At 42.3% G+C, this 18659-nt stretch overlaps 1 protein-coding gene across 1 annotated transcript; it reads right to left on the reverse strand.

Annotated features, from left to right (window-relative positions):
* Positions 1 to 422: 422 nt before the first annotated feature.
* LOC118412713 lies at positions 423 to 17177 on the reverse strand. Its single transcript, XM_035815741.1, has 17 exons — positions 16718 to 17177; positions 15631 to 15936; positions 14953 to 15072; positions 12987 to 13103; positions 12436 to 12658; positions 11766 to 12085; positions 11159 to 11275; positions 10304 to 10432; positions 9074 to 9334; positions 7503 to 7684; positions 7045 to 7220; positions 6839 to 6944; positions 5594 to 5733; positions 5189 to 5297; positions 4687 to 4882; positions 3962 to 4102; positions 423 to 3431 (listed from the first exon to the last, which is right to left on the reverse strand). Exons 1-17 carry the CDS (start codon positions 16779 to 16781, stop codon positions 3355 to 3357), a joined length of 2784 nt encoding a protein of 927 aa, XP_035671634.1. The 5' UTR covers positions 16782 to 17177; the 3' UTR covers positions 423 to 3354.
* Positions 17178 to 18659: the final 1482 nt, after the last annotated feature.

Genomic DNA, 18659 nt, shown 5'->3' on the forward strand with positions numbered 1-18659 from the left:
TTCTTTGACTGGTGAGGATACCTGGGTAATGCCAAATCTCAATTAGATAACCGCCTGTCTTTATTTTGTAACATTTTTCATGCTGAATACAATGCAAATGTATCCACCCCTCCAGCCGTGAGGTGATAATCATTAGCCAGTACCTTCATAAATGGTGCCCAATGCAAAATTTGCGAGGTTCTGTCAGAAGTTAGATTTATAAGACAAAGGTTGGTGAAAATGCGATTTCAATCAAGAGAGATGGGTGTGATTTGTACCCTGACTGAATTCCTGCATTGAAATTTTGGTCTCAATTGTATGATGAATAACGCATATAACCGAGGTATTCTTTAAACATTGATGGTCAAAAATTAAACACCCCCCGTACCATCCCCGCCAAGTCTTTACCTGACGTCATCCCTAAACGTACCTAGCTAATATAATATAAAGAAGACAGACAAAATGTGTATGAAGATGAAACCATTGCTGCAATTTTATTTCTAAAGACTGGTACATAATGATGAATAAACAAGAGTGCATTTTTGTTTTAATAGTTGTAATGTGCAGTGTAGATATTTCACGCTGGTAAGACTATATGGATTTGACTGCATGGATGACATCCTCTGGCGATCCCAAAGTGATGCGAGCGTGAATAGGAAAAAGTTTGGGAAAAACTTGCCTTCATGAAGAATGCATGTGATCAGGAAGGTTAAAGAAATGACTAAACACACTCGGTATGGTATACCGAAAAAGAATGTTTTTTCCCTTTTGCATCTCCTTTGACTTTGGAATTGACGTTGGCGTCCGTTTCCAAAACAGCCGTTTGCAGCTGTTTTGGAAACGGAAAAAAGTTTACACGCTCTTGTCATCCATATAATCGAGTACACCTGGCCTTAACATCTGTGCGGTTAAATCGAGATGGTGACTTCACGTTTCGCACAATCTACACGATTGATCTACACAATCTGCCTGATATGGTGATGGCCAGACATGTAAATACATGAAGTTTCATTTCAGTCCTTGCACATTAATGCTGTTATCGTAACTGTAAGCAATGAACGGACGGGAGGGTCAACCAAATGAACTCTATCCACTGTAACACATGGTTGAGACGAATATCACTTTAAAACACATTTAGCTACAAAGCTGCATTTCAAACCTCACGTCTTTACCCCATTTTACGGGTACTCTACTGCGCAAGTCAAATGGTGGTCCCTCCCCTAAAGCTAATACACTAAGTATGGCCTAACCACCTGATATACATCGCACACCAAAATAACATTCTAATCATACTTACTTGATACTGTCTTAAATAACATTATTCTTTCTTAAATTAAACATTTCTGAAACACTGGTGCCATCAATTTTCACGTTCAAAAGTTTGCGTTAGACATATTTGAAACGGCTGATTCAATGAGACCTTCGAAGTTCAAGTCATCATTGTCTAGTCAACGTTGACACACAAAAAAAACTTTTTTTACAGTCACAGATTTTATATCATACCTGCATACCTAGACCGTAATAATGTTCGATACGGGTGTTCCGAACGGGTGATGACTCGAGTTATCACACATGGGATTCTACTGTGATCACACTGGCTTCCATGAAATAATTCCAACACTCTTAACGTACGCCGAGTGCGACACTGTTGGGGATTGAGATGAGAGAAATATGTCGTATTTGCTACCAAATGTGGCCTCTCCAGTGTCGAAAATCGATCTTTATCTCCTAGCTATCCATAACCTTAACCTTATTTGTTGATAAAATCGTTAATCCTATTGTTTAATATAATCGTATCTATACTATTTAGTACATAATTTATGTCTAATCCACAGTGCGAGGTATTGCGCTAGTTCACCCATGTCCGTGACATTGTTTGGTAAGAGCCAATTGACACAAATCTGGCATTAAGAAAAAAACATAATTTTCTTTCAGGTACATGAAATACGTGTTGTTTTCTCTCTAGTCCTGTTGATGCAAAATATTGCGATTTAGATGCATCGTTCACCGAGTCGTCTTCTAGTGCATGGTTATTAAAACTTTGAGACAGTTTTCTGAACACTTGAGTCTCTCAAGTTTGCAATTCTGACCGTATTGCTGATGATGTATTTTGAACAACTCACATAATACTCCGTTTTTTTTTACAAAAAAACAATTGAGGATACTCCTCGGATAAAGGTGAACTAACGTTATATTCTGAGACTTTCCAGTCTTTATTCACACCCGTCATGATCAACATGGAGGCCAACGTGGCGAATTACCAAATGGATGCCAAAGGTCTACTGATTTGTCTCCAAATAGCTAGCTTTCTCCTGTTAACGCTACCATATTCGCCAAAGACTGTACAATTTATCAATTTACTTGCACAATTCTGTGCTGCCTATCAGGAGATTTGACTTACATGAAATTTGAATAAGTGGGCCGCCATGTTTGTCTCGCACTGTGGTCTGCAGCAATGGTATATCTCATTTGCCAGCATCTCTAACTAATCGCGTTTTAAAGTCTTCTAAGTGCCAAAAAAGGGGAAAAAATTGGTAATATCTTCAAGTCTTTGCATTCGTACTGTTACATAGGGAAAAACAGTAGATACGGGGGATCAGTAAGTTCTCGTCTGGCCTAAATAAATAATGTGAACAACGTAAATTTCGGAACATGATCATTATATAGTATAAAGTATTATATTGATAGTCACCAGATCATTGTGGTCAGTGCTTTCAAGACGACGTCCGTTTGAAAGTCAGAGGCAAGAAAAACAAGGCCGCACTTTGATCAGAGATGTCCAGGTCAAGTTATAATGAAATGGAATCTTCTAATTGTCAAAATGTTTGATTATGATTTCCTCTATATGTTTACGAGAAAGAAGTGGGCATCTGACTTTTCGAAAAGCAAGTTGTCCTGAACACCTCAAGCTGCAGCTCAATTGTCCATATGTTTCTCTCTCACCTAGCGTTACCGGCAAACTAATGATAACAATGATTTGAATTTTAGAAGACATTCATTGAAGACTTTGTTCTTAATGATTATGCCCTGTATTTTGAGTTGTGAACATAACTTCTGGGCGAGGCCGCGAACAATCATCACCCCTCGTGATAATACAGAAATCTATTGGAAACGTCTCCTCTGTTTTGGTGTCGTCAGTTTAGATAGATTCGAGAAGGAAACTTGGCTATATCTTCAGATGTGACAGCTCTAACAATGGACAAGTTGGTAAATGTATAGAAGATCGATTTGTTAGTAGAAAAGACCATGAATGGAATGAAAGATATCAGAGATTTACGTCAGACTATATTGTCTATAGCTAGTGTCTCAAGAGTGATCTCAAGTTTGCGGCCGTACAACGATCGTACGACAAATATGACCGAGCCCCAATGGGGACTACTGAGGCCGCGAAGCAGGCCTGGGTCCCCACCGCTCCATCTGCGCCTGCATGATGAACGAGTTGTTGTCCAGTCCTGAAAATAGTCGGAAGAAACTTTGAGGAGATTGAATGACACAATCAACATGCAGTAGATTCAAGTGTTCAAAAGACAAACTTAAAACAGAACAACAGCGTTACACAGAACAGCCACGTGACCATGATCTTTCGGTAATTCAGACTACTTCAGTTCAACTCTTCTTCCACATTCTTTTCTTCGAATAAAACTGTAGACTGTACTTTGAATATATCAAGAACATTCAGACACTTACTAAGCTGAGTTGACATGTCAACAATTAGATTGATGTTACGATGATATCTCAAAAAGCAAGCTCACAGCAAAATATACGAAAACCGGAATTCCAGCTGCAGTACCAAGGTCGGATAGCAGAATTCCCAAAATTGACCCTGACCTTTATGTTTACAATATCTACCCACATAAAAAATATCATTGCCATCTGTCCAACGGTTCTAAAGATATTGCACCACACACGCACGTGCACAGACAATCAGACCAAAAACTATACCTCCATTTTTAATAGAAATAAAATAGTCATCTATTCTTACCGACACGATCCTCTGGCTTTCCACTGGTGCCTGGGACACCGCGTGGCTTCCTCGTGTGACTCACGACAGCGACCAATAGTAGGAGGCCAACAAACCCAGCGACAGCTCCGGCAGCTATACCAACAGTGGGGACGGCTGAAGCTGAGGAAGAAAATAGCACATGAAGTTAGAACGACACTTCAGGACAGACGCCATAGTTCAGTTTGGCAGTGGACGGCTCAGAATGGGAATCAATGCCGCCTTAAAATCCATATTTCCTTTGAAAATCTGTCCCCGTCTGGGTTTTGGGTCACACTTTGTTCGAACGTTCATTCATCAGATTATTTGGCGTATTTAAGGCAGATCTGAGTTGTTGAGTCTTGCGGATGGATACGGGAGAAAACTGGCATTGAAGGTAGGTTTTTTTTTCTCATAATCCGATATCAACGAAAACTTACTTTCATTAGCTATCACCATATTAATAACTACGTGTAGTAACTCGTGGTGGCAATAAGACGTTTTATATTCATATCTTAAAGAAGAACGTAGCAAATGTGTAAGTTAAATGTGGTGATGTTCAGCTTGTATTGTTTAATGGCACATAGGTCTGCAAGTTTCTTTGCTGTTTCTGCAGCAGGGTACATTTTTACAGAAGGGTGCTATAAAGAGACATTTTAAACGGTTTTAATGAAAATGATGGTAGCCCACATCGAATGTAAAAAAAGCACATTGCTAGAATTTAGTACCTAGAGCTGATTCTTCTCCCTTATCCTTCATGATGGGGCCCAGGTGGACCAAAGCTGCACTGTAACTGCTGCCCTCGCGGCGGACTCGGGACCCTCTCGGGGCACGCTTGCGCCTTATGGCAGGGATGCATCCCTCTTTGCACCGGGAGTTGACGTCGTCCTTAAGGCAGACTAGCATGGTGCAATGGAAGTACACCTGCAACAGAAGTGGGTAGTTTTATGGGCAGGGCCGATGTTTCGTTAGTGATAAGTGTGGTCCGGCATTCCACATTCCGTAGCTATGATTCATATAAAGTACATATGGCAATCACCCGTCTATCAACCACCGCTTCCTCCTAATCACTTGTCACCACAGCATCCTCGTCAGCATCATATCCTCATCATCATGACTGCCCATCAATACAGCATCTTCATCACCATATGCAATCATCAGAACCCATCACCACATCTTCATTATTGCGGACAGCATCTTCATCATCATCATTCTATCTAGTTATCTTACCATGCTGGAGTCATCGGCATTGAGAAAACTGAAGGCATCCACAGAGAAGAACTCGGCCATGTCGTTTGAGCGCTCGCTATCCATTTCCAAGGACGGTTCTATTTTACACCTGCGAAAGAAGGGACAAGGTAAGCAGAGACATAATGACGAATAACATACACACACACACACACACACAAACACACACACACACACACACACACACACACACAAACACACACATATACACACACACAAACACAAACATACTTTATGCAGACACGCACACATACACACAGGCTCACAGACATATACGAATTGAGAATATAGATTTCAATAAACATACATGTAACGAAAGGCATAATGTTACGTGGTATACCTTACAACTATCATGAAATATGTGAAACACAAAGTAAAGCGACCAACCCGTCTTGTATGATGTTTACTTGTGGAGATCCGTCCGGGTCCATGGTTGGTGTGGCGACACAGTGCTGAGTAAAGAGCTCCAGGACGCTGAGAGACGAGTCCACACTCAGTCCGAAGTACAAACGGTCAGAGGGAGTCACCTATTTATGGACAAATGGCGATTTACACACAGTTCTGATTTGTTGGTTTTTTAGTTCAAACTTCGACTTTCAAACGTTACTGCAACTAGATACACACAGCTGAATTTCCTTGTGACAATACAGTGCAATAAACAGTACTAGTCGGACAAGTACATTTACACTTATTTCAATCGTTATTACAATTAATGAAAGTAAACTGTACGTCTTGCCCTTTTCCGCTTTTGACAAAAGCATTAAAATATGGTTACTTCTGTGCATTCATTTCACAATCACCAAAGGTTAACTTCATTTAGTAAAGTAGGCCCCGATTAGAATGATGAACATTTCATGCAGATTGGGACTATTTGACTTATTTGCTAAGATGAGACTTTTGCATTTTTAACAAATTTGTCTGTGTCTTTGCACCTATAAATCAAGATCCTTTTAAGGATTAGTCTAACATTTATATACAGGGTGTCAAACACCTTGGCCACACCGTAAGTGCCTGATAATTACATTTGTACATCACGAATGATTGTGTCCTCATTTTTTTATTCATTTATTCATCTTTAAGAGTAATCCCTACGGATTCTCGTTTGATATGCGAACGCTTTTAATGTATTTGCAGGGGTTTAGAATGGTAAAATGTGACAAGAAAAAATTTTGCTGTTTTGGGTAAGCAGTTAAAGGAGTTCTAAAACCCAGAAGAGCATGTTATTTTCCGATAGACATTAATCTTAGGAGGTAGAAATGTATACTTCTTCACATTTATACGATAAATGCCCACTAGTCTCGCGCTCACCAAAAAGCATTCAGTATTCTGCTTAACTCCCCAAGTGCTCCTTAAAGCTGCATATAGTGTGCCTAACTACGCTTGACGTAAGTTAGGTTAGAAAACCAATTCGAAGGGCGATAAGAAAAACTCGTCTTTGTTATGTGTTCTTTGATATCTTGTGAACAATTGACTTTCTTGGTGTGCTTATCGCCCCTAAATGCCGAAAATACTCGACGAAGGAAGTGTCTATACGTATAGGAAATCCATGGGTAGGGTCTGAATTGGTGAGTGCAGAACAACACAATACCGAAGGATGTTAAACGTAACAAAGCTAAATAAGACATCACATACCATCATTGGGAAGTCTTCGGAGCTGAACGGACTACCGAATTCTTCAGAAGGGTACATGTTCATGTTGAAGGTCAAGACACCGTCATTGGCGTTCACAACCTCCACACTAGGAAAACATATGGACATATTACATGTATCACCAGACGTTATGCCAGGTAGGGAAATCAAATTTCAGCTGCAGAATATAAGCCACAAGGAACTCTTACCTAGGAGAAGGGATGTTGTACATGACCTCTCTTCCCTGAGAGATAACGAACTGATGGATGAACTCACACTGGAAACTCTGTCTGAAAGCTGTCCCCCTCACAACTCCGTTCTCCAGCGTCTCCTGGTGAGCGATGGCCTCGTTGATGAAGATGTACTTGTCATTGGCGAGATTCGTCTAGTACAAAAGAATGGCAACTCGACCCTATCAACATAATTCTACATAATAACAGGAGAATTTTGATAAATCCTGCTTCTTACTTTCACATAGATTTGCCACTATCTGCAGCTATGGATCAATTTCATGCGAAATAGTTATGTATTTTTCTTAAATGTCCTAACCTCGGAACCTGAACCAACTAATTGGAAACAGGAGCTCAACTGAGAGGCTGCTACTAGTTGCGCCACAGGGACATCATTTTTCGTGTACTCATTTTTCGAGATAACCCCGTGTACTCACGTGTTTAACAGTCCCGCAATCCGTGAACCCAGTCTCCAAGATCACCTCTGTTTCGGTAACAGTAGCCTGGCAGGTGTCGTCCTGCAGATGCATGTTGTTCACGTCCACACCTGGCAGCCCTGCCAGTGGAATCGTCAGCTTCATACTTGCTTCAGCGCATTCTACGTTGGTCACAACCCCTTCTGTAATTAGTTTAATAGACATACGAAATTACACCATAGTCACGTCGGTAACAATGTGCTCTCTTCCTCCGTGTAACATCTACACCCGTATTCACCAGACCCTCGGCTGGAACATAATACATGGTTACAATATTATGGTCACGTGCCATCGTCCTCTACTTTCGTTTTTGATGAAGCGTACATAATTAAGTGATTGGTAACACTGTCTCTGGACCAAGGGGTCCTGAGTTCGAATCCCGGTTGTCTAGCTCAGCCTACATATGTACACTACTGGAAAGGGTTGCAATCCTTAGGATAGGACGTGGTTCATGTGGTTTATTGTACTTCATATAACATCTACCTCAATGTACCATCTACCTCCATGTTACATCTAACTCCATGTAACATCGATCTAACTCCATGTAACATCGATCTAACTCCATGTAACATCGATCTAACTCCATGTTACATCTAACTCCATGTAACATCTAACTCCATGTAACATCGAACTCCATGTAACATCTAACTCCATGTAACATCTACCTCCGTGTAACATGTAACTCAATGTAACATCGATCTAACTCCATGTTACATCTAACTCCATGTAACATCTAACTCAATGTGACATCTACCTCCGTGTAGCATCTAACTCAATGTAACATCTACCTCCGTGTAGCATCTAACTCAATGTAACATCGATCTAACTCCATGTTACATCTAACTCCATGTAACATCTAACTAGCCTGGGTACCATCCAGATAGTAGTTCGCTCCTATGTTCGCTTCTGCTATAGAGAAGCGACTGTATATAGTGTATAATGAACGTCAGAGCTAGAAGCGACAGTATACAAAATGTATAGTATATAATGAACGCCGGAGCGAACTACTTTCCGGGTGGTACCAGGCTAACATCTAACTCCATGTAACGTCTAACTCCATGTAACATCTAACTCCATGTAATATCTACCTCCATGTAACTGTTAACATCGACCAGTAGCTTCTAGCTTTATGTAACTTCTACCGTAATGTCCGCCACAATCTCGAATGGAAAGGGGGTAATATATATATATATATATATATATATATATATATATATATATATATATATATAACACAACACATCTTCCGCGGTTTCCGCGGTTCCAGCCCGAGCGCGGAAAGGTTTGCCGACAACCGAAGAACGGAGGGCGGTCCGACCCGCGGGAATTGTGCGCTACAATTTGATAACATTTGGTGTCCTCGAACAAAAAATTGTAACTTGGGCTCTATCCTGTAACATCTGTTTCCATATGCTATAAAGATTTACCACGATGGATGCGATAGTGATACATCAGATCATTCAACTATCCCCACTGGTCGCCTTGTCAAATTCCCCTTGGTCACATTCACCACTATCTGTGGTCAGACTAACCTGTAGTTTTCTTGCCGCTGCCAGTTAGAATTTCCTGGCCTTCCTGGTCTAGGGCAGTGACGGTGAAAGTGTACTCTGTGTTCGCCCACAGTCCCGAGACAGTCGCCATGGTGTCCTCCGCTGCTGGCGGGCCGGACAGTTCCTGGAGCAGGCCTCCCTCGTGCTGGTACTGGATTCTGTATGCCCCGATGTCCAGGTCCGCCTCTGGTAGAGTCCAGGACACGGTGACGTTGTCTATCCCACAGTCGGGAAACTCCAGGGCTGTGAAAGGAAAGGAATTTAATGCTAAAACGTCAGTCTTAATTATATACGACAGAACTAAAGATGTTCATATGCAGCATAACGTGCCATACCAGGTAGGCGTCGTGTACAATGGTCTTCACAATACTTTGTAGTCACATTTCCTTTTATATAAGTGCTTGACAATTATATGCTACTCCATTCCCAATGCGAACAAACACATCTGGATTTAAGCACTGATGATGTTATCAATTGGAATATCGATGGAATAGCAATCAAAACCTACGGGACCGTGCCGATCATTTCGAATGAATACGATCAAAACTGCCCCGAGAGGTGGACTGGGTCAATTCCATTCAACCCCGAATTGGGCTGTTCACATTCAATAAGACCAATTCGAATTGACCCTTTCAGCGAATCGATTCGCATAGAGTTTGCCGAATGTGAACAGTGTCTCAGTGTTAGGCTCTTGGACCGGGTGTGCAATTCATGAATTACCTAGCCTCTACCAGGTTTCCAATGTCGGTGAGAAACTGGCCAAATAAATGAATAAATCGCCAGAGGAGTTATCCAGTACAAAATCACACTTAATGATTGCACTTTTTAGCAGGCTAACTCATCTGGTGGGGCATATGTCTGTTAGGCCAATTTCTCCTCTTTGACCAAAATTATGGAGCCTGGTAGAGGCCTAAATTACCACCTGTGTTAAGTATTTGTTTAATTTGCCGCAAGTCTGCAGACAAAATAGCTTGGTAGTCATTAGTCAACGATTGATTCAGAATTGATTCCACAGACCTTTGAACGTCTAAACTCTTACCGTTCTTTCGATGAGTGCTCAACAACTTTACATGGTTTGCAATTGTAATCCAATGATCTCCAAGGCATTTCAATGAATGATGTCTCAATGTCCTTTTAATAATCTCAATTTCATAGCATTAACAATGGCTTAATTACATTAAATATGATTTTAGGGAAAAAAAGGTTCCATACCGGTGCAGTGGTCGACTCCATCGCCGAAGTATCCTTCGTTACACGAACAGGTGAAACTGCCGACAGTGTTGGTGCAAGTTGCTTGTGCATCACAGTGTGACAAGTACATGTCTTCACATTCGTCCACGTCTGTGGAAGAAATGCAAATCCGTATCTAACAACGCTTCATTTCATGAAAATGCGGGCAGCGATGATTTTGCTAGTTTATCGTTGTTTGATGTTGACCTTGACTTCATCCCCCCAAGAAAAAAGAAACTGTAGTGAAGCTTAAGGTCGCAGACGCAGTATTTATCCGCGACCACCGTAGTCAGTAGTAGTTAAGGTATAAAGTAGTGCGTCATTATTATGACATAGTATTTGCAAATAGTAAAAAGGCCCAGAGATTTGCGCCAGAATACAGCTACCGCCTACTATTGTGCGCTGGCTGCAGTTAGCATATCTCCGGAGGGTGTCGTATAAAAAACATTTTTCAATTGAAAAGGAACGAGCCAACACAATTAGATTATTTTCACATATTTTGCAGATTACACCCTGGACTCGATCATACTCGAGTTTTGTACCTTATAACAATATAACACTAGTTTCCTAACTCGTGGAGACCCTACCTAAGTATTACCTATACGTATGGACATTGCCTTTATGCTGAATATTTCCGGCGATAAGCACAACAAGAAGGCCAATTGTTCAAAGAGATATCAAAGAACACATAACAAGGCTAACTTTTCTTATCGTCCCTGAAATTAGTTTTGTTACCTAACGATAGTCAGGAGTTATCATATAACGTTACATTGTATTCAGCCATACACTGAGATTAACTTATTTCATTCAGGAGTACTCAGAGAGTTGCTTTCTTACCTGTACAGGTGAATCCATTGCCAGTGTATCCATCGTTACAGGTGCAGGTAAAACTGAAGGTTGTGTCTTCGCAAGTCGCTTCCTCGTGACAGTTGTCCCAGCCAAGACTGCATTCGTCTGTTAAAAGCGACGAGAATCATTTCTGGATACTACATGTCATGCTTACACTCCTAATACCTCCGTAGTTTTTTTTCTATTTTGCTTTCGGACATACGGAGACATTGTGGCACTGCACTCAAGTTGTTAACAGTTACACATACACAGTACTAACAAAAGGTAAATGAAGCCCTTTATCAGTCTCTACCAGACTCCCACACTATATGAACACAGAAAATATTGCATGGTTGCTTCCAATTAACCCAAATGACAGAAGAAGAAGGAAGCGAAGTAGAGTGTTTATATATTCTTTGGTGTGCCGGGTGTGCCCTTAATCTTAAGGGTTAAGCATCTCATTTTTAGTTATAATCTTTGCTATTTTGTTCTGTCTTTCTATAGCAAAAAGGAAGAAGAAAGAAGAAGAAGACAAAGAACATAGCTAGCGAAAATAACATGTTTCCACTATTGGGAAATATACATATTTATAGTTGGGTAGGACTGTACCACTCACCTACGGGGGGTCTTATCTTCATGGACACGGCCTTCAGGGAGTACTCGGTGCCTCTCCAGCCGTCCCAAAACACACCTTGCTTGTACTCACAAGAATCCTGGCAGTCCACGTACTCTCCGTTGAGGTTGGAAGGGCCGCAGTCTGAAAACCACCATCCACCGTCATCTCCATAATCCTCAGAACAATCTGTACTTGATGATCCATCATTGTCATCATCTTTAGTGGAGAAATATTCGTTCTCGTTGTCGCTCATAGAGTCCCCGGCATTCCCGTCCGTTTCCGAGAGGTGAAGTTGGTACTTGTCTCCCTCGTCGTCGATCCTGGAAGTCAAGATCGTGTGTAAAACTGCATCACGTGGTCTTACAAGTTGTTGAGTTTTCTGACTGTTGGGTCCGTCAGGTTATGAATTGCGAGGAGCTTACAATTGGCGGGACTTCATCGCAAGGTGACGTACCTCAACATATGGTATATAGGGATATCACGTGGTAGCGCGCGGAAGGTGGTTTCAAATTGTAATATTCTCAAAATACTATCTCTAACACAACGATAGACAATAACAGTCGCACAACTATACAAGTTAACGTTACTCCGCGAATAAAGGCGAACTAGCGTTTCATTAGCTCTGTTGAATTATGAACATATTTTGTCAATCTGATTTATTTGTACTCACGAGAAGGAACTGTACAGTTGAAAGACAGCGTTGTCTTCCCAGTCCTCAAGGTCAACTCGCAGTTGGTATTCCGTGTCGTCCTGGTCGGTCAGGGAGTGGATGATTTCGTTCCCAAGCCAGTACTCTCCGCTCTTGTCCCCAAACCCCTGTTTGTACTCGTCCCATGTCTTGTCAAAGGCAATCGACCCGTCCTGCCGCCGCTGGATCACAGTCCAGCCGCCTCCTGTAGAAAGGTACCGCAAGAAAAAAAAAGGAAATCAGACATGGCAGATTTCATTCCTCCAAACACACACACACACACACACACGCGCACACACACACACACACACACACACACACACACACACACACACACACACACACACACACACACACACACACATACACACACACACACGCACGCACGCACGCACACACGCACGCACACACACACGCTCTAACTCACACATCGCAAACACACGCACAAGAAACATGCAGATGCACTCATATCAAAAAGTCCTTTGGAGTTGAATACTCATCATCAATTCGAACTGCTAGTAGGCTCATATTACCTGCAGTCTCCATGTCACAGTACACATCTACGGTGCCATCTACACCATCAATCGCGAGTTTGTAAACACCGCTTTCAGTCTTTCCTGAATGATGGTAGATCTCCCAACAATTGGGCTCTGTAAAAGAATAGAGGACGAGGAGATATTCATACCTGGACGTGATGAAAGTTATTCATGACAAGGAAAATACACACACACACACCCTTATTGAATTCTGCCACGGAGCAAACGGGTTATGGGAAAAGGTCTTTGATATATGCATGGGCCAAAAGGTCAACATTCAGCCTATTCAAGACTTGTAGAAGCCCTTTTCTGGGAAAGATGGTCAGTTCCTCACCTGACGTCATCTCATTCAAACTGGCAGCATCATATGAACCTTGGGGTATTGTCGTGTTGTTAAGCCGGCTTTATAATTCATGCGGACGCCGGCCGAATTTGTAGATCGGTCATTACTCGCCGAATTTCAACATCGCCCGAGTATCGACTGTATTTTTCGCTGAACATTTCCCCCCTTTACAAATGGACGGAGCTCGTCCGACGTCCGTCCAACACAGCTCATTATAATTTTTTTAATGAGATTGTCCTATGTCTTCATGGAGGAAGTCAGAACTAAATAACCTCGTAAAAAAAATTTTTTATCAACTTTAATTTCCGAGTTGCGGGAAATACGTAGGACATAAGTGAAGTGGACGGGTACTCTGAAAACAATAATATTAACAGGAACGTTGTGGTACACCAGTCCAAAAACTACTACAACAGCCACAAAGTGCACAGACCAGTCTGATTCACTATAACACAATAATTTGACAATGCGGAAATCGGGCAAACCTCGGGCGAACCTCGGGCGAAGGCCGGCAAAGGCCGTCCGAGTTCCAGGCTGGAAGCCCTCAGACATGAATAATATATGATCTCACACATCCAAGCCTATAGCCTTGTTGTCCAAATGCCTTTCATTATGAAAGGTACGCAGCATTCTTAGAAAAATACAGCAGTCTTCATTATCTTATATTACGGCCAAACTGTCTACTAAGGATAAAAGCCCCAAACAAAGGCACGTGTTCAACACAGGTGTCAACTTGATTAGGTGACAGTTAAAATTCTGAAAGAGCTCTCCCAAGCTCCCAGCGACACCAGCACGACGCTCGCCCAAAGCACGCCCAACTTGTTAAAAGTCAGACAGAATATCGTCCGGTTATTGCAGGAAGCCAGAACGAATCTGGCGCGAAGCCGAAGAGTTCGGTCAAACTCCGACCATAAAAAAGAGAGTCAAAAACTGTCGAATTACCGCCCGAGTATTGTCCCAAGTCTTGGCCATTGCTCGGACAAGCTCCGGTCGAGCTACAGGCAACCCATTGACGAGCTCTCCGAGCTCAACGCACGCCGCGGAGGCCTCGCTGAAATTAAGTGCAGCTGCAAGTGCCCTGCAAACGCCAGCCGAGCTGCTAAAAATCGGTCGAGGCCCGCATCATGAATCGCCAAAACGCCGGTCATACTCCGGCCGAAAATGTCCATTAGAAGCTCGCCAACAACTCGGCGGAGCTAAATTCTTGATTTGTAAAGGGGGCTTAAAGGGGGCTTAAAGGGGGCTGTATGCCGTATAGAAAAGTCTTTGAATGGGGTTTTCTTGAAGTTGATTTGTTATGACCTGAAATTCTCATAGATGAAATCATGACACCCTAAATTTACCTACTGTCATATTACATTAGATAGAGTTTACTATAAGCACATTAACGGTTCCCAGTACGCATAAGTGCTACGAGACAGGAATTGCGGATAATACGTCAAAGTTGAAGGCACCTGAGACATAGATAAAGCACATCTGGACATTGTTATGCAAATTGGGACAAAATTTGAGACCGTGAGAACATTTTGCAAGTCAGTGACCTCCACCCTTGACACATTACCCACACATGCGTACTCGGAACTATGAACATGCTTATTACTGGTCCTCGCTGTTATGCTGTACCGTGACATCCGGTTCCTGTGGCGGTGCCATCTCCTCTCAACCGGTCGTTACAGACACATTCCCCTTCCTCTGAGCACGTGGCGTCGGCGTGACATAGTGATGTATCTGAAGCCGTGCAAACTAAAAGAGAAATTTAAAAAAAATCAGGAACATCCTGGCCTATTGCAATTTAGATTTGCCGTCTGCTGTGGATTTGAAAGCACAGTCTTACCTCAAAATTGGAAAATTGATCCTTGGCACTATTTTACAAAAATGTGGAGACAGTCCATCTGAATTGTTATGATATGGGTTAAAGATGCTAGCCTCCGCACATACCCCTAAAGTCTATAGCATGGCAATGTACTAAACCAATGTACGTACTTTAACAAACTACATGTACGACAAGAAATCAAGACCATAGCATGTTCAGGTCAAAAGATACAAAAACTTGAAGTTCTGCTGCAGTACCAAGGTCACACACTAGGGGGCCCAAAATCGACCTTGACCTTTGTCTTCCAAACACCTACCCACATACCAAATATCATTACAATCCATTCAGAGGCTCTAAAGTTATGCTGACCACAAATATGCGGACACACACACAGACAGACACACAGACACACACACACACACACCAAAAACTATACCTCCATTTTTCATGGAGGTAAAAATATCTATTATGAGTATACTTTGACTCACTAGTACAAGTTACACCAGCATCATCATCATGGTCGCAGTTTTCAATCCCCCATCCCCTGTTCCTGCAGTCAAACAGACTTGTCTCGTGACCCTCGCATTTTACATTGTCTAGCCAGATGGGATCCGAGCCCTCGCCGAAATGTGCTTTATCGTGTGCAGCCTCGGCGCCCGAGAATCCGAGCATCCGACACACCACCTCAGCGTTGTCCATATCCCAATGGTCATCACAGACGGTCCCCCATTGGCCGTCGTGGAAGACCTCCACTCTTCCCTCGGCTGGGTGGCTCCCGCCAACAAGCCGGATAACTATGACAAAATGACAAGAGACATGATTGGTTAGTGATTTAAAGTCCTTGGCTTTGTAGCGCACAGTGGTGTTGCATATGGTGTTGCAGATCTCCGTTCCAGCAGCCATGGGCCACGCAGAGTTTGTGACAAAATTTGTGTGATCCATACAGTAGGGGGCAAGTTGCGGTTTAATATCCCAGTCAAAAGTATTTTTTTAACGTTTTTTAGTCGTTTTTATCTGTCTTCCAATTTTGTCATTTTTCTTGAAGTACTCCAGTTTTGACACAGAAAGATAGACTAAAAAAAGAAAGCCCGATGAAAACGACTAAAAAAACGTTTAAAAAAACAGCCGGAGCCTAACCTCTGCTTGGAGAGTACGACTATCCCAAGAATGTGACCTTGCCCTTCAGGCGAGTCACTCTGTAGGGCACATTTCCAAACCGGGACCCGGCCGGACAGCTATCAGAAGCAAGCCAAAAGAATGATATAAAAGACGTCCTAATATACAAAATATCAAAATAAGATTCATGTGAATGATCTGTGTGTATTTCTATGTATAACTGTAACAGTTACATTTAATTTTTCGTTTGTTGAAACATCCCGACCGGGCCCCGGTTTGGAAATGTGACCTAAGCCTAAGCGAGTGGCAGTGTATACCAAAGTGACACCTCTTAGGATGGAAAGTTGTGAAGCAGACCAAACTTCAATACACTACAATAGTACAAACACTTGAAGAATCTTAAAAGTTAGAACCTCTACACATTGTCAGCCATTTCAATTATTGAGTAATATTTCCTACCTTGACCAGTCGCTTCAGCGGCCATAAGCATCAGGGTACAGGTCAAGAGCACCCCTGTCTTCATGGTGTCTTATCTACTCTCCACCTGAAAAAAAAAAGAAAACTCCGCTGCCTCAGATCTGCATTAGAAATAAAACTGGTCCAAATATACTGAGAAAATGTCTGGGTACCAGGCTGGTAGAGAAACGCCGAGGAAATAAAGTGACTCAGCCTAATTATGCCAGGGTCACATTTCCACACTACCACACACGACAACAAAACTTACAAAACAAATTAGTCATTTGTGTATATATCAAGAATCTACACTTTCATTTGTCTATCACGCCCGGCCCCGGTTTGGAAATGTAACTCCGGTGTTAGTCCCGCCCGACAGCACTTTCGTTTTTCGAAGACAAACAACAGTTTTTGTGTTTACAATGGTTCTCCTGTCGATTCGACAGATGAGCAGGCAGACAGGCATTTACCTGCTTTGCCTGACCTGCACATGACTTTTTTTATGGTGAAGGAGGGGTGTGCAATTCCTTCTCCACCCTCTCGTCTACTGGAGCACTAAGTCTCACAGGGACAGAACTGTATGACACGTGCGAGACGGCTCCAGCAGATGCAGCTTTGTTACTTGTTTACAATACTAGGGCAAACGTAGGCAACCCGCAATTACTTATTACTAACGAAAACGTGTAACGGAAAAGTTCCACCGCATCTGCATTTACAAGGCAGTCTGATACTAGAGCCGGGCATCAAAGAGTATCTAAAAAAAGCACCGCGCATCTTGAAACAGCACAAGGTGGAGGAAGTACAGTAACATGGTGGGATGATGTGGGCTGAATATTCGCAATTTGTTTGTATACGCGGTACATCCGTCCCATGGCGTAACACACTAGGTTAAAATTTGTACTGAAGGCTACAGGCTGCATATACAGACACAGTTATTTGACCCAGTCACATTGGGTGTAGCCTGGTAACCATACCATCGGGAGATAGCCGATACCTCTCTGGGAGTGTAGCACACCCGTCCTGTTCATTATCGCAGGCCGGGAATTTTTTACGGGGTTGGGTCTGGCGACGAAAGCCAAAACGACAGGCTGGCAGAAACTGGTCGATGCTTCGCACCCCAACCAGAGGAGAATGCTGACCAGGTTATATCGGGTGTTACCCCTCCTCTTTTCGATAAGCACAGTGGGTTGTTTAACGTGTTTTTTGTTCATACATGTTGCATGCATTGAACAGCAGTCATGGATAGAAATGATGAGTAGACTCTACACAGTACTCCAGTTCAGTGGTCCATAGCTGCGAAGTGTTGTTACATATTGAGAAGGAGCTTGGGGTATGCCGTATGGCTGTTCTCAAAAACGGGACCTTCATCGACTTAGTATCCGACAAATATCCGTAGCTACAGCTATTTATTTTCTCCTGAGTCGAATGAGGACATGGGCTTAAAGTAAATTTCTCAAGGCCAGAACATTTCCCAACAGGACCTGTCAGGGATCCAAACTCAGTACCGCCAGGTTCTAAAGTGAACAATTCTAATCACAAAGCAACCAGATTGGATTGTCCGTACGAAAAGTTAACTTATATACAGAGAACAGGTGCAGTAAGAACAACAGCTACTACTGTTAAATGTGGACACCCCCTCACGCTTTCTTAACAACAACAGTTTCTGAGGATACTTTGTCAGAATCTTACGTGTGGGTGAAAATGGAATGATTGCCAGAGATCAATATGTCAATTTTTCACACAACACAAGAAAAAAGCAAAATTTCTAAGGATTTAAGTTGATCATCAAGTATTCAGAACATACTAAAAAGCATCTTAAGATCATCTCAAGATTTCTTAAATTGAGAAAACGGACAATCCATGAGTTTATAAACCGGTAAATGTAGTATGAACAGTTACAGACTGTAATGGTAAATACCGGTCCATACGTCTTAGACAAAACTAAATG

This window comes from Branchiostoma floridae, chromosome 3 (assembly GCF_000003815.2).
Source record: "Branchiostoma floridae strain S238N-H82 chromosome 3, Bfl_VNyyK, whole genome shotgun sequence".
In the NCBI taxonomy this organism is placed as follows: Eukaryota; Metazoa; Chordata; class Leptocardii; order Amphioxiformes; family Branchiostomatidae; genus Branchiostoma; species Branchiostoma floridae.